Genomic DNA, 25,651 nt, shown 5'->3' with positions numbered 1-25,651 from the left:
GATCTAAATTACTAATATATCTAATATACTAATACATCTAATATACTAATAGTACTAATATACTTTTAATATCTATAAGTGTGATTTATTTTTTCAAAGACAGCTGATATGAAGAGGGTGTAATTATAGTTTCTTTATCCATGTAAAATGAAAATAGCAGATCTACAAACTCACAACACATTGCATCGTGGTCCGTTGTGAACTTGTAGATCTGCTATTTTCATGCTATATTTTTTGAACATTTCTGAAAAATCTTTGCATTTCTTTATCATGTCAAAATGTTTACTTTTGAATACTTAAGTATTTAATAAAGTATTTATATATAGAAAAAGGGTTATCGTCTCCGCCCCCTGTCCATCCGTGTGTCCGTCAGTGTGTGTGTGTAGGTCTGTCTGTGAGCAGCTAATCTCCGGCACCGTTGGACCGATCAACATGAAACTGTGTGTTATATATACACATACTCCTTGGAGGCTGTAAAAACCTCTGCCCCACATTTCTCTCATCGGCCTGTTACATCTACTGCCAGGTGGTAGATTTGTGCAAAACACTTTTATTTATATTATTCCTACACATTTTGTCCAAACACATTACCTCCATTGTCATGTGATCCAAGACAGATCTGTCAGATTTTTCACTTTCCATCCTGATTGGCTAAGATTGGCTACTAAAGTTTGTAGGAATGGCACGTTTTGAACAAAATCCCTCAAATCATGAACGCAGCGTTAAATGCTGTGACAAATTGCTGGCCCACAATAAGCTACTATTCATAGATGTAATATACAGTGGTAATGTCCTATATGATCCATTGATCCCGTTGATTACTAGTTGATAATCCCGTGGGGTCACATATAAAGAAGGGATGGAAGGATGAGGATTGTTGTGGTGGACTTGCACATTGGACTTTATGGGTGAAGCACCCCCTCCCACCTGCACATTGGTTGGCCTGGTCAGCCAGTTAAACATTGTAAGGGAAACACTGCACTAACCAACATGGACACAGTCCAGGTCTACTCACTTGAGAGTCTCCAGTGCAGCTGAGAGCTTCTTCAGACCAGCGTCTCCTAAGTGGCTGAAGTTCAAGTCCAGCTGTTTCAGATGGGAGGGGTTGAAGGTCAGACCTGAAGCCAGAGAAGAACAGCCTTCCTCTGTGACCCCACAGCCTGACAACCTGCAGATAAATACATATTTAACAAACTGCGGTTGATGTTCAAGTAGAGATCCACACAGAGAGAAAACACATTATTTACCTCAGGATCTGCAGTCTACAATGTGGACTCTTCAGTACAGCAGAGAGCTGGTCCAGTTGTGATTTCTGCAGGCTGATGAAACTGAGATCCAATTCTCTCAAATGGGAAAGATTAGAGCTGAGAACTGAGGCCAGAACGTCAAATCCTGTCTGTGTGATGTTACAGCCAACAAGTCTGTAATTACAGAATAAATATCTGGATTGATTATCAGAGTTTTGGAGTAAAGACCCAAGAGATGGAAAGAGCAGGCAGGCAGAAATAATGTGAAGTAAATCATCTTGATCTACATCACTTCTTGGAAAGTGCAACGAAACCTATTCAGAAACGAGATAGTAATACTAGGCAACTAGATAAGGATAATATACTGTATTGTGTGTGTGTGTGTGTGTGTGTGTGTGTGTGTGTGTGTGTGTGTGTGTGTGTGTGTGTGTGTGTGTGTGTGTGGTAAAAAGTAATTTTCTTTTCTGTTTCTAGACATGAAACGGCGTAAAGTCCCTCTGGGCAAGGGAGGAGGAGCAAAGTTTCTAGGGGTAATGTAATGGATGCTCAACATATTTTAAGAAGTTCTTGTTGTTTGAATTTATGGTATTAATAGTTGGCATTAATAATATAGTTACACATAATATAAAAAACCAGGGGATGATCTAACACATCCAACAACTCATAGTGTAATCACAAGTAGTCATGTTTTAAATCTGTAATACTGTAATCACTGTACAGAAGAGACTGCTAGTGCTGGTGGGCTGGAGAACCAGCAATCCATCAGTCTGTGTTTACACCAGTTTGACACTCAATGATTGTGTAACTGGACCTGATAATTCCCTATAGCAGCCATGATGGATCACATATTGTAGTTACTGTACCGTATCATTATGATGTGATAAAAGAGTGAGGACTAACACAAACTCAGACCGTATCATGATTCTAGTCAGTGTGGGATACCATGATGTCAACTTTATTCACACTCTTATTATTATAATCAAACAATACAATATAAAACAGAACTAATTGAAAGAATGCTGGTTAATTAATCTGACCTTAGTATCTCCAGTCTACAATGTGGACTCTTCAATCCAGCGAAGATGGATGAATCCTCCTCCATGTCATTATAGCTGAGGTCCAATTCTCTCAGATGTGAAGGATTAGAGCTGAGAGCTGAAGCCACAATTTCAAAGTCTGGCTTTTGGAGTAGACAGCCAACAAGTCTGTAAATGTAGAATATGTAAAATCAGAGATTATCAACACAGATTAGATCACGTTCATGTTCAAGGGAATTACCTAAGAGAATGTCTATCTAGTTAACTAGATATTAACAGGGAACCAGAAAACATAAAAGTGAAAGACAGATAATCTGTATACTACAGTGTGTAACTTGCATGGATCTTTGAATTAACTTAGTTATTGTATTGGTGTATAAGGTGTATTGTCTGCCACAGCATTTATGGTCAATTATATTTGTTTATCCATCATAGGAATGGGACTTAAGAATCATGATAATGTTGATTAGTCAGTCAGTCTGTCCGTCCAACAACATATATTTAAAAATACAGGCAATGCAACTTCATGTTCCCCAGAGGATGACCCCTAGTGATGACCAAATAAAATGTCCTCTAGTACCACACCATTAGTAATGTCTCGATTAACATAAAAAAATAAACATAAAACTTAGCGATCACACTATTAGTGATGTCTGTACTGCCATAAACGTATCAAACACATCCGTGATCTATGGATGAGAAAACGTACTGATGAAGTGACATCACAGCCTTTCCTCTAGCGCCACACTTTGGCCAAAGGGCACTTTGTAGATTTTTTGTTTTATATTCACATACAGGTCACATTAAAGTTGTTCACAATATGGGTGAATCGTGGTGCTGATAATATTTTCTCTTTTAAAATGTTAGCCCCTCTTAGAAGTACTTTGGTCCAAATAAAATGTACTCAGTACCACACTATTAGGTCACTTGCACAACTTTTTAATGTTTAGCCCCACTAATGAAAGTGCTGGGGACAATATTAAAGTGAGGCTAAACTACTTTAGCTGGTTAGTTAGTGGGTTAGGTGTCTGTTTAGTCTGGTTGGGTGTACCTAGGTCTTTTAGACTCTGTTTTACCCGGCTTTAATAGGACTAGCCTTTATTTATACTAGGCATGTAACAGTATACTGTATTATGGTATTACCGTGGTATAAACAGCCACGGTATTGATACCGTGAGATTTATGACCTGAGGCCCAGACCACTGGTCTAGCGGTCTGAGCACCTAGGCTCCAATGTAGCCTGACAGCGTGTTGCGGGTGCGAGTCCCGATCTCGACGGCCTTTGCTTTGTCACTCCCCATCTCTCTCTCCCGTTTCCTTCCTACTGTAATATCAATAAAGGCATAAAAAGCCCCAAAAGTTTCAAGCTCATGGTATTACTTTAATTTTAATATGCACATATTATGCGTAGCTAAGTTCAGCTCCACTCACACCAGCCTGTGACCAAATAAAACATTATCTGACTAATATTACTCCTTTGACTTAAGCAGCAGTCAATTAAATCATTCATAATCACCCATTATGTCCCCCGTGAAAACATATGTATCGCCCCCACCTCTTTGAGCGACTTAGGTTAATATTGTTGAAGTTAAAATTGTTGCCAGAGATAATAAATCATTCATCTTCATGATTCCACGTGCCATATTAACCATGCACAACTTGTTAAAGACAAGGTAAGAGTAACTAACATAACTCCTTTGTTGTGTGGTGGTGTCTCGTTCAAAAAAGAGAGTACAAGCTGTCATCATGTCACCACGAACATTATTCTCTGTAGTATGGCAGTGTTGTCCAAAAGGACAGATCTACAAGTCTCTTCATTGTCACATCACAATGCATTTCAGTGACGTCCACCCACATCAGTTTACACACCCCTCTGATACATTGACTAAAAATTGTTTAAACCCATAATCATTTTGAATAAGATATGTATGAATGAATAACAATAAGCTTTAAAATCCTGACTTAATATTTTACTCAATTCATAGTGTGTCAGTTGAGTTTCATTTTGGCAAAAACGCCTTGAAAATATTAATGATCAAAATAAATAAAAAACGTTTATACTGTATTTACTGTGACCTACCGTATACAACAGTATTGTCCTACATACCGTACCGCAATGTAAAATTCCATACCGCCTAATTTGCAAATACACACAATACCACCAGTCACTATTTGAGACCTGATTATTATTATATTTTATGTTAACCATTATTTCTACTTAAAGTGTACAGTGGTAGCCAGTTGAGATCATCACATTGGGTACCCACTAGATCAGTGCCTCTCAGTTACCCATCAAAGCCACACCCCTCTGGGGGGGTGGTTTTGCCTTGGAGGGAGGAGTTTAGCATTATTTTTTTTCCCACCGTGCAATACAGTAAGTGGACAGTAGATGGCAGGGCCGAGCAACTATTGGTTGTTGTTTACCTACAGTACTAGTCTACTTGTTCTACTGTAGAAGCCTACTATAGCAGTAATTATACTTTAAATAGTGTAATTTAAAATAGATGTAAATATCCCTTTAACTATATTCTACAGTTTAACCCAGTGATTGTCAACCTTTTTCATTTCAATTTCATTACAGTATGTATTTCATATCTATTGCTTTAATTAGGCATTTTGTATCACAATATATATATTTTCTTTTAATAAGGGTAATAATAATAATAATAATAATAATAATAATAATAATAATAATAATATCTATCTATAGGCATCTCACTTCAGCTGAAACAGTGAAGTGTTACTTGAGTAAAAGTACAAAAGTATTGGCATTAAAATATACTTAAAGTACCAAAAGTAAAAGTACTAAAATGTTTGAAAACAGTCAATCTACAAGCTTGTAGATTGGCTATTTTCAAATGGTATAAAATAGGGCTAAAGTGGTTAATGTTTATGTTTTATAATATAATCATTTATATCTGCAAAGTAACTAAAGTTTTCAAACAATTGTAGTGGAATAAAAGTACAATATTTGAACTCTGATCTCACTCTTGGAAGTCAGTCTCACTAACCACTGCACTAGTGTGTGTGTGTGTGTGTGTGTGTGTGTGTGTGTGTGTGTGTGTGTGTGTGTGTGTGTGTGTGTGTGTGTGTGTGTGTGTGTGTGTGTGTGTGTGTAAGGATAATTCCTTTTAACAGGTCGTTCATGAAATTCCTTGCGGTCTTGTTTCCAATGAGAACCTGTGAGCAATTGGGGTTAAAGGGGTAGTTCACCCCCAAAATAACTTTTTTTCTATTGATTACTGACCATCTGGAGCCTTGAATTCATAGATATTTTTTTGTTTTTGTCACATTCCTAAGCCAATAATTTGATTATAATAAATGTGTCCCCATTGATTCCGGTAGGAGACACAAATGCATTTGTGTCTCCTACCGGAATCAATGGGGCTACATTTATTATAATCAAATAATAAAGGAAGGAATGCGACAAAAACAAATAAATATCCATGAATTCAAGGCTCCATGGGGTGAGTAATCAATAGAAAAAAAGTTATTTGGGGGGTGAACTACCCCTTTAAGAGTCTTGCTCAGGGACAAATTTCATATCATCGGCACATATGCTGGGATAGCCTGGAATTGAACCTGGGGCAACCAGGGCCTCTGGTTCCGCCGTGTGTGTGTGTGTGTGTGTGTGTGTGTGTGTGTGTGTGTGTGTGTGTGTGTGTGTGTGTGTGTGTGTGTGTTCGTTCGTTCTTTGGCTATTAAAAAATAGCAACTCAAACTACAAGCTCATAGCGTGCCACACTATGACTTTTTGAAAAAGAATCTGAAAATGTATGCAAATCTTTTAATCTATATACACATTATAAAATCAAATCTTTGCTTTTGGGGGTCCCTGGAACAAGATATATTGAGTCTTTGACTGTGAGGTGGGTGTCGTTAGCCCGCCAGACAGCCAATACACTATGCATTCAGCAGAGGGACCCTCGCCTATAGTGATGCAAATGTCTTCATTACAGTATGTAGTCTCATATCTTTTGGTTTATTTAGGCAATTTGTCAACGTTTTGTCAACATTTATTCCTTTACATGTGTTCACATGCATTACATGCAAACACATATATATCTTTTATTTTAATGATAATAATGGCTCAAAATATATATATGGCTGAAGTGGTTAGTGTGTTCTGTAATTTTAATCAAAATCTAAGTAACTAGTAACCAAAGTTTTCAAATAATTGAGGGAGAGAGAGAGGGAGAGGGAGGGAGAGCGAGAGAGGGTGGAGAGAGAGAGAGAGGGTGGAGAGAGAGAGAGGGCGCAAGACAGAGAGAAACACTATTTGAGGTAGCGGGGGGAGGGGGAGGTTTAACTATCACATCTTTTTCCTGTCAACAGTCAGTCAGTCTGCAGTGGTCGACTTACAATAAGCCAGTGGTGTAAATAGTACTGAAATGTTTTACTTAAGTAAAAGTATAAATTCTGCAAAGTAGAAATACTCTTTTACAAGTAAAAGTTAGGAAATCAAAATTTACTTGAGTTAAAGTACAAAAGTATTGGTATCAAAATGTACTTAAAGTAACAAAAGTAGAAAGTACTGCAGACAGTGATATGCATTGTGGTGCTTTTCCCCACCCCCAAGCAGGAGGAGGTTTTATTTATTTTTTGATAAAGGTCAAATAAAATGAGGATTTTTATTTAAAGAGTAGCCTACATATAAATGTAATTTTATAGAGCTGGATTACTAAACATTTGCCTGAACGTGTTCCATGTCGCACTTTGTTACACTTTATTCTTGCTATGTAAAGCATTTTGAGCTGCATTTCGTGTGTGTGTGTGTGTGTGTGTGTGTGTGCGTCAACTGCTCATTGATCTCTCTCCCCTCCCCCTCTCTATCTCTCACTCTCTCTGCCTCTGTCTGTCTCTGTCTGTCTCTCTCTCTCTCTCTCTCTCTGATGCGCATTGACTGAAAGCAGTGATTCGACCGTGGAACTCTTGGAGTTAAATTAACACTGATAAATAAGAGTGACATTTTAACAGTTAACAGTATAAACTCTCAATGAAGAAAATAGATGATGGCAATATTATACAGTTTAGACTGATGATAGGTTCTTGGTTTACCTATGATCCTAGATTATTATTTCCATATGCATTTGAAATTACCTCGTGTTTACCTTGCCTACTGTACTGTAAATCTCTCTGGATTAAGAGCATCTGATAAATGCCTACATTGAAGAGAGATTACGCTACAGGCTAGGGGCTATTGTATAAAACATTTACATAACCTGTTTGGCTTTGACACCCCACACAGTCCAACTGGGGTTCTACTACTCCTTGGAAAGTCAGAGATAAAAAAAATGGCAGCTCCCAAAGCTGCTTTCTGAGAGCAGTAACTATACTAGTCAACTAAAAGTAACATTTCAATAAAATGCATTATAAACTACTTTCCGGCACAATTATATTGTTTTGGAATGTGAAACAGAGTTAAATGAACACATGAAATTATAATGTACAAACTAACTAAGGACCCCAATTTAAACAAGCCATATGGCTTGCTTGGGTTTTTTTATCCTATTTAGTTGACCTTGTATTTGAACTGTACTTTCATGTGCTTTTAGTCTGCAAACTTCTAAATAAAGTAAAGGTTTCAGACAATGGCATGCAAAATAACTTTAGCACCTTGGCCGTGGGCTTCTGTTTGTCTCAACCAAACTTAGGCCGTCACAATGGACTCAGGAGCCCCCACCTCAGTGTGATCCCACACACACACACACACACACACACACACACACACACACACACACACACACACACACACACACACACACACACACACACACACACACACACACACACACACACACACACACACACACACACACACACACACACACTCGTTGTAACAGAGTGTTTTTATATTGTGGTATTGCTACTTTTAGGCTACTTAAGTAAAATTAGTACTTCTTCCACCATGTTCCATGAAACACAGTTATGTTTAAAGAAACAATTGCTTTTGAATTCATCCTAAGGACTCTGCATTATTTTCCATGTTTACAAAAAATAAAAATAATACTGTACTTTTACTCCACTACAATTATTTGAAAACTTTGGTTATAGTTAGTTTGTAGATTTTGATTATTATCACAAAACATACATTAACCACTTACTTTACCACCTATACACATTTCGGCCATTTGAAAATAGCCGATCTACAAGCTCACAATGCGTCGCGATGTGACACATAGTGAGCTTGTAGATCTGCTATTTTCAAAAGATTTGTATACATTTTAAAAGTTGTGAAATGGGACATTCTACATAATGAGTAGTAGAGTACTTTCTACTTTTGGTACTTTAAGTAGGAATTTTCGGGATATACAAGCTCACAACACGCCACTTCGTACCATGATGCAAGCAAAAGCTAAAAAAGCAAGATTATAATCTTTGTCCTATGCTGGAATCGAACCCCGACCAGTAAATGGAGAGTCCGCAACCTGGACCGTCAGGCCATTGATACCTCACTTTTGGAATGTGAAATATCTGATAATTAACCCTACCCGACATAGCTGTAATATATATGCAGATGTACAGCTCACAACACGCCACTTCGTGCCACGATGCAAGCTTGTACATCTGCTATTTTTTGTTGTGTTGGAAAGTAACTAAGTACAATTTTGAGGTTATACTAGTTACGTTGTAGATCTAGATTACTTGTAGAGCTTGTAGATCTGCTATTTTCAAAAGATTTGTATACATTTTATACATTTGAAAAGTTGTGAAATGGGAAATTCTACATAATGAGTACTTTCTACTTTTGGTACTTTAAAGGAGGAGTTCACCCAACAAATGACTTATTTTCTATCAATTAGGCACCCCATGAAGCCTTGATTTCATGGATTTATTTTTGTTTTTGTAGCATTCCTAAGACAATAATTTGATGACCGTGTGTATTTCCGGTAGGAGACACAAATAATCTACTTTGTGTCTCCTACCGGATACATTAGCCGGTAGGAGACGGGAATCAGCTTAGGAATGCGACAAAAACAAAAAAGAATCCACGGATTCAAGGCTTCATAGGGTGTGCAATTGATAGAAAATAAGTAATTTTTTGGGTGAACTCCTCCTTTAAGTACATTTTGATACCAATACTTTTGTACTTTACTCAAGTACATTTTTATTTCCTCACTTTTACTTGTAACGGAGTATTTCTACTTTGCAAAAGCTAAAAAAGGCTACATTAAAATCATTGTCTTATGTTGGAATTGAACCTCTGCTATTAGATTGCAAGTCCACGGCCTGGACCATCAGGCCATTGAGAACTCACTCTTTAAAGGTGAAAGATCCACTATACAATCTTGTACATCTGCTATTTTTTATTGTGTAGGAAAGTAACTAAGTACATTTACGCAAGTACTGTGCTTAAGTACAATAGTTATTTTGAGGTACTTTTACTTTACTGGAGTATTTAATACTTTTACTTCTACTCCACTACATCTCAGAGGAAAATATTGTACTTTTACTCCACTACAATTAAATGAAAACTTTTGGTTACTACTAGTTACTTTGTAGATTTTGATTACAATTACAAAACACACAAACCACTTCAGCCCTAAATATATTTCAGCCGATTGAAAATAGCAGATCTACAAGCTCACAGTGAGTTTGTAGATTGTAGATAAATGTGGAAGGAGATACAGTCACTGTGATGGTGCTCAGTGTGAACGCGCCACCCTGTGGCTGAATGGCCACACTACATGTTGAAATTAGATACAATAGATCTGGGGGGCGTGTCTGAGAATCTGGGGGTGTGGCCGAAAAAGGTACCTGGGGGTGAAAAAGGTACTGGTTTGAAAATGGTGAAGAAACCAACTGGCTACCACTGTATGTTTTCTATTCAAATGACTACTAACCGAGCCTTTCTGCTGTTCCTCACAGCTGGGACCAGTCTTAAACGCCCATCTGGTGATGTGTTGTATTTGTGCAGGTCCAACTCATCCAGAACCTCCTCTGACGTCAGCAGCATGAAGGCCAGGGCTGAACACTGGGACTCAGAAAGTTCTGTCTTTGATCTGTCCCCTGACTTCAGGTACTGTTGGATCTCCTGATGTACTGAGTGGTCGTTCATCTCCATCAGACAGTGGAAGATGTTGATACATCTGTCAGGAGAGAGAGACCCATCCTCACGTTTCATCTCTTTCAGGTTGTTGATGGCTCTCTGGATGCTCTCTGGACTGTTCTCTGTCTGACCCAGCAGGCCTCCTAACAGACTCCGGTTGGACTCCAGTGAGAGGCCATGAAGGAAGCGGACAAAGAGGTCCAGGTGGCCATTCTTACTCTTCAGGGCTTTTTCCATGGCTCTCTGCAAGAAGACATCCAGGGTCATTTCTTCTTCTTCTGCTTCTTTTTCTTTTTCTTCTCCGTCTTCTTCGTCATCGTCTTCGTCATCGTCTTCGTCATCGTCTTCTTCGTCTTTTTCTCCTCCTCCCAGGAATGTCTTCAGTACCTTCGTGTTCTTCTGTGTGAAACAGTGGAACAGGTAGACTGCAGCCAGAAACTCCTGGATGCTCAGATGAACAAAGCTGTAGACTTTTCTCTGAGATTGCACAGTCTCTTCTTTGAAGATCTCTGTGCACAATCCTGAGTACAGCGAGGCGTCTTTCACATCAAGACCACACTCTTCCAGGTCTTCTTGGTAAAACATGATGTTACCTTTCTCCAGATGTTCAAACGCCAGCCTGCCCAGCTTCAGAAGAACCTCCCTGTCAGCCTCCATGAGCTGCTTTTGATTCACATCATGACTGTCATGATACTTCTTCTTCAACCTCTTTGTCTGGACGAACATGAAGTGGCCGTACATCTGAGTCAGGGTCTTGGGCAGTTGTCCTGTCTCGTCTGTCTTCACCATGTCCTCCAGAACGGTAGCAGTGATCGAACAGAAGACTGGGATGTGACACATGATGTGGAGGCTCTTTGATGTCTTCATGTGTGAGATGATTCTGCTGGCCAGCTTCTCATCACTGAATCTTTTCCTGAAGAACTCCTCCTTCTGGGAGTCTGTGAACCCTCGTACTTCTGTCACCATGTCAACACATGCAGGAGGGATCTGATTGGCTGCTGCGGGTCTGGTAGTTATCCAGAGGAGAGCTGAGGGGAGCAGATTCCCTTTGATGAAGTTTGTCAACAACACGTCCACTGATGATGTCACTGTGACATCAGAAACAATGTCATTGTTGTCGAAGTGCAACGGAAACCTGCTTTCATCCAAACCATCAAAGATGAAGCCAACTTTCCAGATAGCGAGCTGCTCTGCTGTGATCTTCTTTAATGTTGGGTGGAAAACATGGATCAGGTTGAGAAGACTGTGCTTCTCATCTCTGACCAAGTTCAGCTCCCGGAATGAAAAGGGAATCAGGAGAATGACGTCTTGATTTTCCAAACCCTTTGCCCAGTCCAGAGTGAACTTACGCACAGAGAATGTTTTTCCAATGCCAGCGATGCCCTTGGTCAGAACTCTTCTGCTGGGTTTGTCTCTGCCAAGGAGGAGGGGCTTAAAGATGTCACAGCAGTTGATTGGTTTGTCATGGAGAGTCTTCTTCTTGGAACCTGTCTCAAGCTGCCAGACCTCATGTTGGTTATTAACCCCTTCACTCTCTCCCACTGTGACGTAGAGCTCTGTGTAGATGCTGCTGAGGGAGGGCACTTCAGTGACGTATGTCACACGATCAAGTCTGTTCAAACTGATCTTATAATCCTTTAAATCCTTCTGCAGACTGACATCTGCTATGAGAAGATAGGTAATACATTTTACATATTCAGGTTAATTTATAACTTTACATCTGATTTTATAGCATATCTTTATAACTAATTATTTAATAAATGAAAATCTAGAATTCATGAAGAAAAAACATAAATTAACTTTTGATCATGTTTTTGTCCAGAGTTAGATTTGCAGCATCAGTATTTGAACATGGATACTGATAAAACAATAAAGACATTTAGTACATTGCGTCTAGTCTTACTTTGTCCACTTGTGGTTTGACTGGATGTCTTCAGTTCAGGTGTGTTTGTGAATCTCTCTCTGTGGAGATGAAGACAATATAATATAGATACGTTAATATTATTGTTAAAATATGAAATCATATAATTATATAACTATTAGAAGTTAATATTAATATATTAACCACTTAAGCCCTATAATTAATTCTACGATGAATAGTGCCAATCTACAAGGTCACACCACACCACAATGGCATGTGTTGTGAGCTTGTAGATCTGCTCTTTTCATTACATTTTGAGATTTGGGAAAAAACATAAATAAAAATAAACTTACAGCAAAAGCGCACATATTTTTCTAGTGGCTTCATTTGTGTAATTTGTCACACAGGCAAATGTGTTTATTCACGTGTTCACCTATTAGCGCTAATGATGTGAACGCTGTCAATCCTTATACAAATAGCCTACTATCATGCCAGCTATCACCAGTCCAGACCAATGAGTTTGGTGAGCTGTTGACTTGACAAGAGAGGTCCTGTTTAACATGAACTACAGGCACTGCATCCTGGCTGTACAGCATGTCCATACGTCTCTGGTGAGTTGCAGACAGTTTCAGTACATATTATTATTATTATTATTATTATTATTATTATTATTATTATTATTATAACGGTTCACCTCATTTGCACTGCTTGGATTCAAACTGCATGTATTCAAAAACCTCAGTCTTAATTTAACTCTGAGAGTGTAGACCCTTATGGGTCCATTTGGTTCCATTTGTACACTCTCAGAGTTACAGACCTGTAAGGGTCCATTTGGTTCCATGTGTACACTCAGAATTACAGACCTGTAAGGGTCCATTTGGTTCCATTTGTTACACTCTCAGAGTTACAGACCTGTAAGGGTCCATTTGGTTCCATTTGTTACACTCTCAGAGTTACAGACCTGTAAGGGTCCATTTGGTTCCATTTGTACACTCTCAGAATTACAGACCTGTAAGGGTCCATTTGGTTCCATGTGTACACTCTCAGAATTACAGACCTGTAAGGGTCCATATGGTTCCATTTGTACACTCTCAAGAGTTAAATTAACACTGAACTTTTAACAATGTATATTAGGGTCACAGTGCCAGAGATATAAATCATATAAACCATCAATCATTTATCTGGGGGTCTCCTGGAACCCCCTCAAGAACCCCTCAGTCTGTGAAGCATTGGTTTATCTAATGGACCATCTGTTTCTCCAGGCTTTAGTCATGATACTCTTTAAGCTGGCAGCGTTAAATTAGAGATTGTGATCTATGTATATATCGATCAATATGGAGAAACAAATATTATGATTTCTCCTTGTGGAATGTAAGGTTGAAGGTATACATCTCTACTATACTAAAATGAAATAGCAGATCTACAAGCCCACAAGGGACCCCCTGGAACCTCCTCAAGGACCCCTGTGGGTCCTCTGACTCTCACCAGTGCTGTGAATAATGTCTATGATGCAGTGGATAATATAATCAAAATTATACAACAGGTAGTTCCGACCAAGCAATCTGATTGGTTGAAATAGCTTTCTAGCCGTGCTTCAAACCAGCATCATAGCACGGGCCTAATCACATTAACACATTGGGTGCCAGAGGTTTATTAAAATATTATACGTTGAGTGCCAGCATTTCTTCCATCCACTTGCGTTATACATTTCGTGCTGTGAGAAGCCCCGACGCGGAAATGCATGTAAACAAAGCGTGCGTGCGAGACGGCGGAGGGTCCCGACTAACGCCTGGAACAATAATATTTCCAACGCGACCCTCCATTGCAGCGTGATCGCCGATCGAAAACGGCTCGTTTCCACCACATTAAAAAGAAATGGAGATATTAAGCTTTCAATCAAGGAGATAACATTGAAAACGCCGACCGGAAGGATTTTTGACATGGAGCCAGATCCAGCCTCTTCTTCTCAGAAACTGCTTGGGTGATGTCAAAGTTTCGTTTTAGCGCCCCACGTGGCCCACATGTATAAAAATAGAATTGGGTCAAAAACGGTCCGGACCGTTTTCGGCACTTCTCGTTTGGACCCTCAAAAACGGTCCGGACCGTTTTTGGCATTCAATGTGTTAATAAATCACTCCGCACTGCAGTCCGCACCTGATTAGACCATATATGGCACAGCTGTGCTGTGACGTCACGCTGTCCCACGGTAGGAAAACAAACAGCACAGCGAAAATAGCCGATCTACAAGTTCACAACGCGTCGCCAGGTATCGCACAGCGAAAATAGCCGATCTACAAGTTCACAACGCGTCGCCATCGCGCCGCGTTGTCAGCTTGTAGATCAGTTATTTTGGCCACGTGACACGGTCGTACGACGGAGCATATAGCCTACTGGAATTCATTCCACTGCGCAAGCATTGATAGCTCAGCTGTGTTGATGAGACGGTGCCACAGGCTCGCGCTGCTACAGGGACTATTTAATGTCTCAGTGAAAAACACTTCTCTTTACAGGGAAACGGATAATAGCGAAACATTTTTATTATGAATTGCTCCACAATATGAATACATTTGGATGTGTTTTGTTGGTAACTGTTGTATAATCGCAATATTACACTCGAGGGTGTGCTTTACCTTACATTATTGGCACTTCTGTGATGCTCGCGGAACTCGGCTTCGCCTCGTTCCTGACCGCATCACAGGCGTGCCAATAATGACGGTAAAGCACACCCTCTCGTGTAATATTGCTTAAGTCAGTGAGGGCAATACCATTTACAACCGCATCATAAGCTCCAGGGGAGGAGGTGGAGGGCCTGGGTCAGGTCTAATGTGAAAAATATTATTGCTATTAATGTTATTATAATAATTATTATTATTGGTATACTTTATGAACTTATATAATGATAATAACCAGTGATAACCCATTCATCATTTACTGATGAATTGAGTACAATGGACCACGATGGGGGGGGAAATCATTTTAGCATAACTATTGACTGTACTAAATGTACTGTTAACAATCTACCCCATCATTAAATCCATTGGACATTTTGCATTTTCATTTTGATGACATTTTGTGGATTCATTCTTTGTGTTTTCACAGAGATCATTAGTTCTTACTTTGTGTCTGAAGGTCTGGGTTCATTAGTGAAGTATATATATATATATATATACACAGGGTTGCACATAACTGGTGCGCATGCGTCGTCAAAATGCATGCTGCAATGCATGCTGCAATGCATGCTGCGCGGTAACGAAGGGAGGCGTACCAACATCTGGGACCGCTGGGACAGGAATTTACTTCCTGAAGCCACTCTCACACATTAACGGTGAAGCACGTGTCCGCCCCATACACACCCATGGGGCGGGGCGGAGGGGGAGGAGACGCATGCTGCACGTGATTGTGTGAGTGTGGCCTCGAATCCTGACACAGTCAGTCGCACACAGGTGCTCCCCTGAGAACTAGACCAAAAATGTTATGTGCACCCGTGTATATATACTGTAAATGCATTATGTACTTAGACCTCCAAACTTAGCATGAGATCACTTTATTCTGTTTTTGTTGTGTACATTGTAGAGGGTTCACATACTCTGTGTCTGGAGGTTCAGGTTCATTACCACTGAAGTTCAGAGGTTCTAGTCTAGACCAGTCACTCTTCATAGACACACAGCTGGGTGTTGGAGACTCTGGTCTGTGGCTCCTTGACATTGCAGCAACAATAAAAATGACAAAACAAAATAACAACAGTACAAATAGTACTCAAAATACAGTACAACAGGTGCATCGATAGATAACCCAACACCATGAACAGACAGTCATTGATTTTTTTTTTTGTTCCAGTGAATTCCCCCATGTAAGCAAAGCTATATATAAGGTGGGCTTGGTAAGTATAAAGAGGAATATAAACTGTTTAATCCTCCCTGTATAAGGCCATGGGCTGATAAACAGGTGAGTGACAGTCTATGCAGCGGGTGTGTAGGACCAGAACCTCCACATGGTTCTGTCTTTGCCCCGTATGCAGCTAAGAGCTAACACACGGGTGTGCGTGTTGATTTGCAGTGTTTAACCATGGTTATATACGTAACATTCGTACTGTACACCCTGTTTACAGCTGGGAGCTGTTAAGCGGTGCTGGACACCGTACTGAGGGGCTACAAACTTCAATTCTGGTGTTGACCAACGCCCTAACAGGGCGTTCGGGGTGACTACTGTGTCTGGCCATGTCAGAAGAAAGGTCCTCCGGTTGGAGGTAACCTTGCTTCTCGCAAAATGGGCTGTACGGAAACTAGAGCCGTCAGAACGGCTCAGTGGGTTTTACTCCACATATTTCCTTGTCCCGAAGAAGGACGGCGGCTACCGTCCTATCCTGGACCTGCATGTCCTCAACCGTTGCTTAAAACACTTGAGGTTCAATATGCTGTCCCCAGCTCACATGTTACAGGCCATCTCCAAGGGCCTATAGTTCACCACGCTGTATCTGAAGGATGCATATTTTCATCCATCCTCTCCACAGGAAGTGCCTTCGGTTTGCGTTCGAGGGAGTGGCCTATGACTACCAGGTACTCCCCTTCGGGCTTTCTCTGGCGCCACATACCTTCATCAAGTGTAAGAACGCGGTTCTGGTGCATCTGTCTTCACAGGGGCTTCAGGTTCTGAACAAGGCTACACAGACACCGTCGCCTCCTGGTGACGCAGGAGTGTTTGTTAACTAGCTCTCCATCTTTTTTTGCCATATCTGGAAGGACGGCTTATGTCAATTACCAGGGGGGGTTGAGGTCCCGCCGTCTTCACGAGATGACGCGGGAACTCTTGCTATGGGCTCACACCCAACTTTCATCTCTTCGAGCTGCGCCTTTTCCAGGGATCTGGAAATGGGCAGCGGACATACTCTCAAGGGATGGGCCACGAGAGGGAGACTGGCGTCTACATCCTCAAGTGGTGCAGCAGCTCTGGGACAGGTTCGGGAGAGCGCCTCTCAGGATGACTCTCACTGCCCCAGTTGGTTCTCCATGACGAACCCCCCAGGGCCCTTGGGCCTGGATGCCCTGGCCCATGTTTGGCCGATGACAATGCTTTATGCTTTTCACAAGCAATCAGACAGAATTATCAGCTTTTTGTCTGCTATGGTGAGAAAGTTCTGGGTCAAATACTTTCTAAACAGTGACTCTGGCATTGGCTTGTTGATACTACCACTAATGTGTATCGGTTGGCCGGGCAACCTTTTCCGTCCTCTGTGGTGGCGCACTCCACCAGAGGTATGGCTGCCTCTTGGGCACAGCTCCGTTGAGTTCCCCTGTCTGATATCTGTGCCTCGGCCAACTGGACGTCTCCTAGCACCTTTGCTAGGTTCCATCGTGTTAATGTGGTCGCCCAAAAACATATTTATTGTGTTATAGAGTGTATATTGTATAGGAGGATTCACATACTTTGTGTGTGGAGGTCCAGGTTCATTACTGAAGTCAGGAGCTCTATGTTTAGACCAGTAACTTTTCATAGACACACAGCTGGGTGTTGGAGACTCTGGTCTGTGGTGAACACTTCTGGAATCATTATGCATGTTTTATCATGTGAATGAAAACTACAAGTTTGTTCAAGATTCTTTAGTGTTAAATCCCATTAAGAGAGTAAAACCTCTTCAACAGGATAAACAAAAAAATGGCAATAAAATGAATATCAATAGAAACTTTGAAAAAAGATTGAATGCTAAAATGCAGTGTAATATCAGTTGCATAGATAGACAGATATTCCATAGATCCATAGCAAAAATAGCAGATCTACAAGCTCACAACGTGTTGTGACAATGTTAGCTTGTAGATCTGTTATTTTCGGCGCACAACACCATAGTGCGAGGAAGTATAAATCATGCTGTAGTCCTAACAGCTCAGCCAATGAAAAACAACGTGTAAATTAACTCTTTCATGGCCTGACATGATACATTAACGGACGGACAAATGGACAGACAGACAAGTAGTAAGCAAGTATAGTGCAGTTTCACCACTGAAAAGTATGTTGTGATTTGTACCACTTCATTTACAAATGTATACTATGTACACATAGTAACTTAAAATCTATAGATAGACGTTGAACAGAGGAGACACACCGTTATTGGACTATATGTCTTGGTTTTACTAATTATCTCCGTCAGGCCAGAACTATATCCAGGGATTATGTTTTCAGTCATGTGAGTCTGTCTGTGAACAGATCATCTCGGACCGATCAGTGTGAAACTTTGCATAAACACTCCCAGTCGGCCAAGGAAGATACTCTACCCTAAATGATTAAAATCAGCCTTCTGGTAGTGCTAGAGCCAGAGTGTGTTGGTCTATAGAACTCTTTAACTGTGTGTCGTGCAATCCAAAAGATTCAATGTGTCATATTATAGTGATTTAGTATATTGTATAATAGGAGGATTCACATACTTTGTGTGTGGAGGTCCAGGTTCATTACTGAAGTCAGGAGCTCTATGTTTAGACCAGTCACTCTTCATAGACACACAGCTGGGTGTTGGAGACTCTGGTCTGGAATCATAATAAATGTTTATACAATTGTCATGTGAATGAAAAGGTCTTTCGTGTTATATCCCATTATACAAGCATAAGGGTCCGTGTACTTTCTGGCAGTTGGATTTTCTTTTGGAAACCACAAACAGAAATCCGCCTGTTGCGTTCATTTTTCATTTAGGGTCGTGTCGGTTCTTTCGCTCCGGTTCGCTCCCGTGTTTCATTTTTCATTCTTCATTTTAACACAAGTTACGTTCGTTTCGCTCCCGTCTTTCATTTTTCATTAAAAAATAAAAGATAAAACGTAAGAAAACAGGGTTTTGCTTTTTCATTCTTTCATTTCTCGATCTTAATCAAAGATACTATAAAGACAAAACCAGAAGCGGAAGTAGATTTAGGATTTAAAAATAAAAGTGTGTATGTATATATATATATATATATATATATATATATATATATATATATATATATATATATATATATATATATTATTATACCGTAGGCTACGTGATTATAACATTACTATGGCTACATCAATGTTAGACAGATGGACAGATAGATAGATAGATAGATAGATAGATAGATAGATAGATAGATAGATAGATAGATAGATAGATGATATAAATATATTATACTGTAGTGTAGGCTACACGGTTATAACATAAACATAATTATGATAGGCTATATTATTATATTAGGCTATTATTAATAGCCTAATATATATATTAACATTATGCAAGCTAATTATATTTACCATGGTTACGTCAATAAGAAGACAGACAGATCAGAATAAGAAGACAGACAGATCTATATATATCTACATAAAAATCTACCTATATAATTTGAACTTGGAAAGTTGGGTTGAGACTTGAGAGCTATAGGCGTCGCTACTCATTGAACCATCGAAATTACATCTCTGCTGACGTTTTAATCGGATACAGCATACTGTAGGTGGGCACTAGGGACATCTGGGCACCAGGAAGAGGGGGTAGGCTACTATGTGCACTGCCTGTGAGATTGAATTCTCTATTAACAATGATTATTAACACCAGTTTTCCCAGTGCCCAGTCTTCCTGGTGCCCAGATTTCCCTAGCGCCTCTTCTCCACCCCTATGTGCCCACTCTTCCAAGTGCCCACATGTCCCTAATGCCCACTCGTCCAAGGTGCCCAGTTATCCCTAGTGCCCAGAATCTTTTGGTGCCCACCTATCCTGGCTGTTACCGTTACTAGCCTACATAAATTCACACTGCAGTTATTTCCACACAGTAGCCTACAATTTAAATGGCCTATATAGCGGAACAGATTAATATCTTCAAATAACTGGTAGCTGCTTTCACTAATGCCCTGTCAGTCATCAGTGTAAGGGTTTGACAATATTTTGCCCTTAGAAAGCACTGCCGTCTGCAACGATGAAGCAGCCTTATCAAGCTCAGCAGGTCATGTTATAGACCTACTACAGCATGTTAGATTTCCTCAATACACAATAATAAACATCTGCAGATGTTCTATCAGACAGTGGTTGCAGCGTCCTTTTCTATGCTGTGGTGCACTGGGGAGGAAATATAGGCAAAGGGACACACTCAGACTGGACAGACAGAGGGCATACGTGCGCTCCCGGTGCTATATCTATCTATCTATCTATCTATCTAATGCAGTAACCTAAAACATTTTTTTTTAAATGAAGCCACTCATTGTCATCAAGTGTTTCAGAATCGGTATAAACAAAACGTGAATATTATCAATACAAAAGATACAATGCAACTTTGGACTGGTACATCAGAGCTTATCAATATTCGGTGTCTGTCTGTCTGGATGGACGGACGGACGGACGGACTTACGGACAGATTGATAAGTAGACTTGATTATAGCCAATATATTATTTTATTTTCATTTACACATGCGCCTTTTCATCCAAAATGTGTGTTATATTATTTACTTGTAGCATGGTTAATTAATAGTTTGCGTAGCCCCCAAATCGGGCTCCCCAAGTTTTGCTCGCTGTGTGAACTGTTCAAAGACTACTTTGTGACTACTTTTGGTACTGGTGCGTCTCTGACCGTGTCTGTCTGTCTGTCTGTCTGTCTGTGTCCAAATGTAACAATGTTGATATTGCAGTAGTCATTTTAATGGTTAAGCTGTATAACTGATTAAATTACGATTATCAGCATAAACTGTGGTGCCGTCATGTTATCCTGCCAGAAAAATAAAACTTAAAAAAAAAAGTTTACACTTCTCTTGATTGTGGGAAAATGTTCTATCTGTTTATATTTTCTAATTGTGTATATATTGCTAATAATCTGATAGTGCCCTACCGGTCTCAACTGTGTTAGATTATAGCACCAACTAACGATGTCTGCTTTCAAATAGGCCCACTAATGGCCAACTGAACATTTTAAACCCAACTGTATAATGACTGTTTTTGAAATCCCCAGCAGTTACAAAGGTTGTTTTTCTCCTTGCAACACTATTAGGAATCAGATATATCAAGATGCATACATGTACTTTAGCCAATCTATTTAATTTAGACATAAGCTTTTTCATCCAAAATGTGTTGGCTTTAGTTGCAGTATAACAGTACAACCTGACGACTTTAAGTCATACAGTGTGTACCAGCCATGGCAATCGAGGAAACCGAAAAGAACAGATCTGCCCAGAGTGAGATGTGAACCTCTTAACTGTGGGGGGTAGTTAATATTGTATTGGTAGGAGGTGGCACCAAGAGCCACGGTAGAACATTGAAGCGGCCATCGCCTGGTGGTCAAATCTGGGATTGCAATACTTCTGCATTTAAAACGCCACTGCGCATGCTTCTACCGTTTGAAACCCACAGTTGTCGAGGCGCAACGCTATTGATTCTCACCAGTAGTCAGTAGAATATGTAAAATATATCGAATGAATTCATAACCTGTAAAATGACATCCTGCACATTGCCGTGGCCCGTGGGTATGCACAGCAGCTCTGGATTTTGCATTACTTTATTATTTTTACTGGTTTAACAATTCCCCTCTTTTTTTTGGACGTTATTGACCATATAATGCAAGAGGTTATTTGTGTTATTTGTGTAACTTGTAATCAATGAACAACCAAACGTCCAGACTCCAGTGCGCAATGGAGGGGAGAGATTGAGCTCGATGGTGATAGGGCAGGGTCTGAATATTGTAGCGTATTATAGCCTACATCCAAGTTCATGAGATTCCAGATTTCCAGCCAGTTGTAAAGACTCGATTTAAAATGACTACTGCAATATCAACATTGTTACATTTGGACACCTGGATTTCCTAGGTTCTTCCTAGGTTCCTTCTATGTATAGGCCTATGTTGACAGAGTAGACAGACAGACAGACAGACAGACAGACAGACAGAAACGGTCAGAGACGCACCACCAGTACCAAAAGTAGTCACAAAGTAGTCTTTGAACAGTTCACACAGCGAGCAAAACTTGGGGAGCCCGATTTGGGGGCTACGCAAACAGGGACTATTAATTAACCATGCTACAAGTAAATAATATAACACACATTTTGAATGAAAAGGCGCATGTCTAAATGAAAACAAGAGAATCACGTATATCTGCCCGTCCGTCCGACAGACAGACAGACAGACAGACAGACAGACAGACAGACAGACAGACAGACAGACAGACAGACAGACAGACAGACAGACAGACAGACAGATAGATATAGATCGGTCTGTAATAGCCTAATATAATAATATAGCCTATAAAAATTATGTTTATATTATAACCGTGTAGCCTACAGTATAATATATTTATATTATCTATCTATCTATCTATATATATGTCCATCTGTCTAACATTGATGTAGCCATAGTAATATTATAATCATGTAGCCTACGGTATAATAAAATTATATTTAATATATATATATATATATATAAATATACACTTTTATTTTTAAATCCTAAATCTACTTCCGCTTCTGGTCTTGTCTTTACAGTATCTTTGATTAAGATCGAGAAATGAAAGAATGAAATAGCAAAACCCTGTTTTCTTACGTTTTATCTTTTATTTTTTAATGAAGAATGAAAAATAAAAAACGGGAGCGAAACGAACGTAACTTGTTTTAAAATGAAGAATGAAAAATGAAACACGGGAGCGAACGGGAGCGAAAGAACCGACACGACCCTAAATGAAAAATGAAAAATGAAAAATGAGCGCAATGGGCGGATTTCTGTTTGTGGTTTCCAAAAGAAAATCCAACTGCCAGAACGTACACGGACCCATAAGAGAGTAAAACTTATTGGGTTTCAAAAGGATGAACAAAAAAGAAATGTCAATAAAATGAATAACAATAGAAACTGTATAAAACATTCTAATGCTAAAATGTAGTAAAATATAGGGCTTTCGCCAACTAGTCGACTAGTCGCCCCCTTTTAAGGATACTTGTGCTGCTGTGCTGCTGTGCCAGAAGCGCTTCCTTAAAACAGCATAAAAATAAAGGCAGGAGAATAATAATAATAGTAATGGCATTAAAACAATGGGCTTTTTTTTTTATAGGTAAATATCGATTAGTCGACTACCACTGGGTCAAATTAGTCGACCAGTAAAAACCCTAGTTGTGAAAAGCCCTAGTACAATATCAGTTGCATAGATAGATAGACAGATAGTTACATCGCAAAAATAGCAGATCAACAAGCTCACACCGTGTTGTGGCGTTGTTAGCTTGTAGATCCGTTATTTTCGGCACGCAACACCGTAGTATAAAGTATAAATTATGCTGTAGTCCTAACAGTGCTCAGCCAATGAAATACAACTTGGAAATTAACTCTCTCATGGCCTGCCATGATAGATTAACAGACAGAAAGAAAGCACATGCATGCACACAAGCAGTCAGTCTGCATAGTAACTAATAATCTATAGCATAGCAATGTATAATCTATAGCTAAACATTGGATATAGAAGATAAACTGCTCTTAGACGATATGTCTTGTGTTTTTAGTATTCATCTCCGCCAGGCCAGAACGGCAGCCGAGGGGAGGGATTATGTTTTCACTTACGTTAATCTGTCTGTGAACAGCTAATTTCCGGACAACCGGAAGAATCGCCGCGATCAAAACAAAACCAACCATTGTATTGTGTTTTATTTTTTATTTTTTTTAGTGCCCCTTGATATTCAATGGAGAGAAGCAGGGAGGGAGGGAATCCATACACATTTCCCCCACACACCAGAAACTCAATGGGGTCTCTACCGTCTGCAGTGATGGGATTTTCATGACAGATTCGTTCTAAAATGCTTCGGTCGTTGGCGTGCACGTGAACGAACCCGTTCACTTCCTGAAACTGTTAGGTGCAGGCGGGCGAGCTGCTCTCCTGTGACAGACCATCAGACAGACAGACAGACAGACAGACAGCGGTGCGGTTGCCTTGTGATCGCGTCAGTCTTTCCACCACGGTGCACGGTGCTCTCAGCCTGGGGACCTCGCCTCTCGCTAAATTTATACAATAAATGAAATGAAAGCTGCGTTGCCACGGACATTATTATTTTTTTGGGTGGGGGGGGGGGGGCCTGGAAATGATCCAAACACCACCGAAGAAGTGTACACCCAGAGATCACGTGACCAGAAGCAAAAAAAGACTGTATTATAAAATGTAATGGTAACTGCAGATTCTGTATGTAAAATCTTTATAAAAAAAGCGTATAAAACAGCGCAATCTGTAGCGTCACATTAAACTCTTCAGTGAAACATGGAGCCTATATGAGCTCTCATTCTATCAGCTGTCCACGCTGACAGAAGCGTCTCCTCTCCTGTCCCTCTCTGTCCCTCTCCTCTCCATGTCAACGTAACAAGTGAACACATCGCTTTGTTCCACAAATGTGCTCATTCCTGCTCTACTCCTGCGCTAAATATCTGATCTACAAACATAAAACAGTCGCTGGCTGACGAGCCCTCTGCTTGTAGATCGGATCTGTTGGCGCAGCATTGGGTTGCCAAATTTTGTGAGAGAAATAAGCAGTCAGGTCTATGTTACTGCATGCGTTGTGCCCTGACAAAACAGTGAGGCATGAAACCATTGCATTGTAAATGGGGTTTATAGCCGAGGCTAATTTGCAACCCCAGTCCCTGGTTAGACCTTTCTATATAAATATTTACCTAATAAAAAATAATTTACAAAAGGACATGCATGAAGCTCTAATCTAAACAAGTATGAAAAGATATTTATATCTGCAAAGTAACTAGTAACTAAAGTTTTCAAATAATTGTACAAGATTTGCCTCTGAGCTGTAGTGGAGTAGAAAAGTATTACCATTATAATGTAATTATATATATAATTATATAATAATAATAATAATAATAGAAAGACGTGAAAAACAAGCCCAAAGTCGCTTATAATAAGCAGACATGGCAACATAGACTCGTTGCGCAGCAGCAAGTCTGCTGTCTACGGGCGCTCTGCGGGGGGTCTCGAGGTGTGAACTACTCTTCCATGGGGGAGAGAGGGGGAGAGCGGTCAATTTAGCCGAAATATAACGGCTGGGATGGTATATATGGTATATATTTCATATTTATAATAAGTTTCAGGAAAAAAAAATACTGAAATGATTTGAAACATATATTTAGGAAAAGTCATGAAAGGGGAACTTTCTCAGATAGTCCAGTACCTGGCCTGTAGTCCTGTTTGCAATTTGGTGTTGGGGGAATTTCTCACCTGAACTGAGTCAGTGGGTCCCTAGACATGAAAAATCACGGAGGTGCTTGTCCGCCAGAGTGGCACGAATGGCGCAATGGCCAAATCAAAAATGGCTGCCATCGGCTATGATGAAAATCCAACTCATTTGTTTTTGAGTGGATATACACATATAATACCTCCATTTTGACTAATTGGGGTGTGTGGAATTCATTTTTGATATTGTTATGACCATTTTGGGTGATTTTGACCTTGAAAGGTCATGGTCAAGGTCATTTTGCTATTCCAAAGACATTGGCCATAACTTGGCCATTGT

General features: G+C 40.0%; 2 protein-coding genes across 2 annotated transcripts in view; both read right to left on the bottom strand.

Annotated features, from left to right (window-relative positions):
* The window catches only part of LOC308102372 (uncharacterized protein), a 1,220,233-nt gene that overhangs the window by 108,546 nt on the left and 1,086,036 nt on the right, over positions 1 to 25,651 (bottom strand). The gene's annotated exons all lie outside the window — the stretch shown is intronic.
* Positions 1 to 25,651, bottom strand: part of LOC308102376 (protein NLRC3-like) — a 46,324-nt gene that overhangs the window by 12,051 nt on the left and 8,622 nt on the right. The window contains exons 4-11 of the mRNA XM_080452062.1: positions 18,612 to 18,710; positions 17,619 to 17,732; positions 15,782 to 15,892; positions 12,238 to 12,296; positions 10,129 to 11,998; positions 2,285 to 2,452; positions 1,248 to 1,421; positions 1,016 to 1,168 (exon numbers count right to left, since the gene is read on the bottom strand). Of these exons, the coding sequence (XP_080308188.1) occupies positions 1,016 to 1,168; positions 1,248 to 1,421; positions 2,285 to 2,452; positions 10,129 to 11,998; positions 12,238 to 12,296; positions 15,782 to 15,892; positions 17,619 to 17,732; positions 18,612 to 18,710 (2,748 nt within the window). The remainder of the gene's footprint in view (positions 1 to 1,015; positions 1,169 to 1,247; positions 1,422 to 2,284; positions 2,453 to 10,128; positions 11,999 to 12,237; positions 12,297 to 15,781; positions 15,893 to 17,618; positions 17,733 to 18,611; positions 18,711 to 25,651) is intronic.

This window comes from Gymnoscopelus braueri (assembly GCF_963280865.1).
Source record: "Gymnoscopelus braueri genome assembly, chromosome: 15".
In the NCBI taxonomy this organism is placed as follows: Eukaryota; Metazoa; Chordata; class Actinopteri; order Myctophiformes; family Myctophidae; genus Gymnoscopelus; species Gymnoscopelus braueri.
The sequence above is the reverse complement of the archived record's forward strand: the minus strand, read 5'-3'. Positions and strand labels throughout refer to the sequence as shown.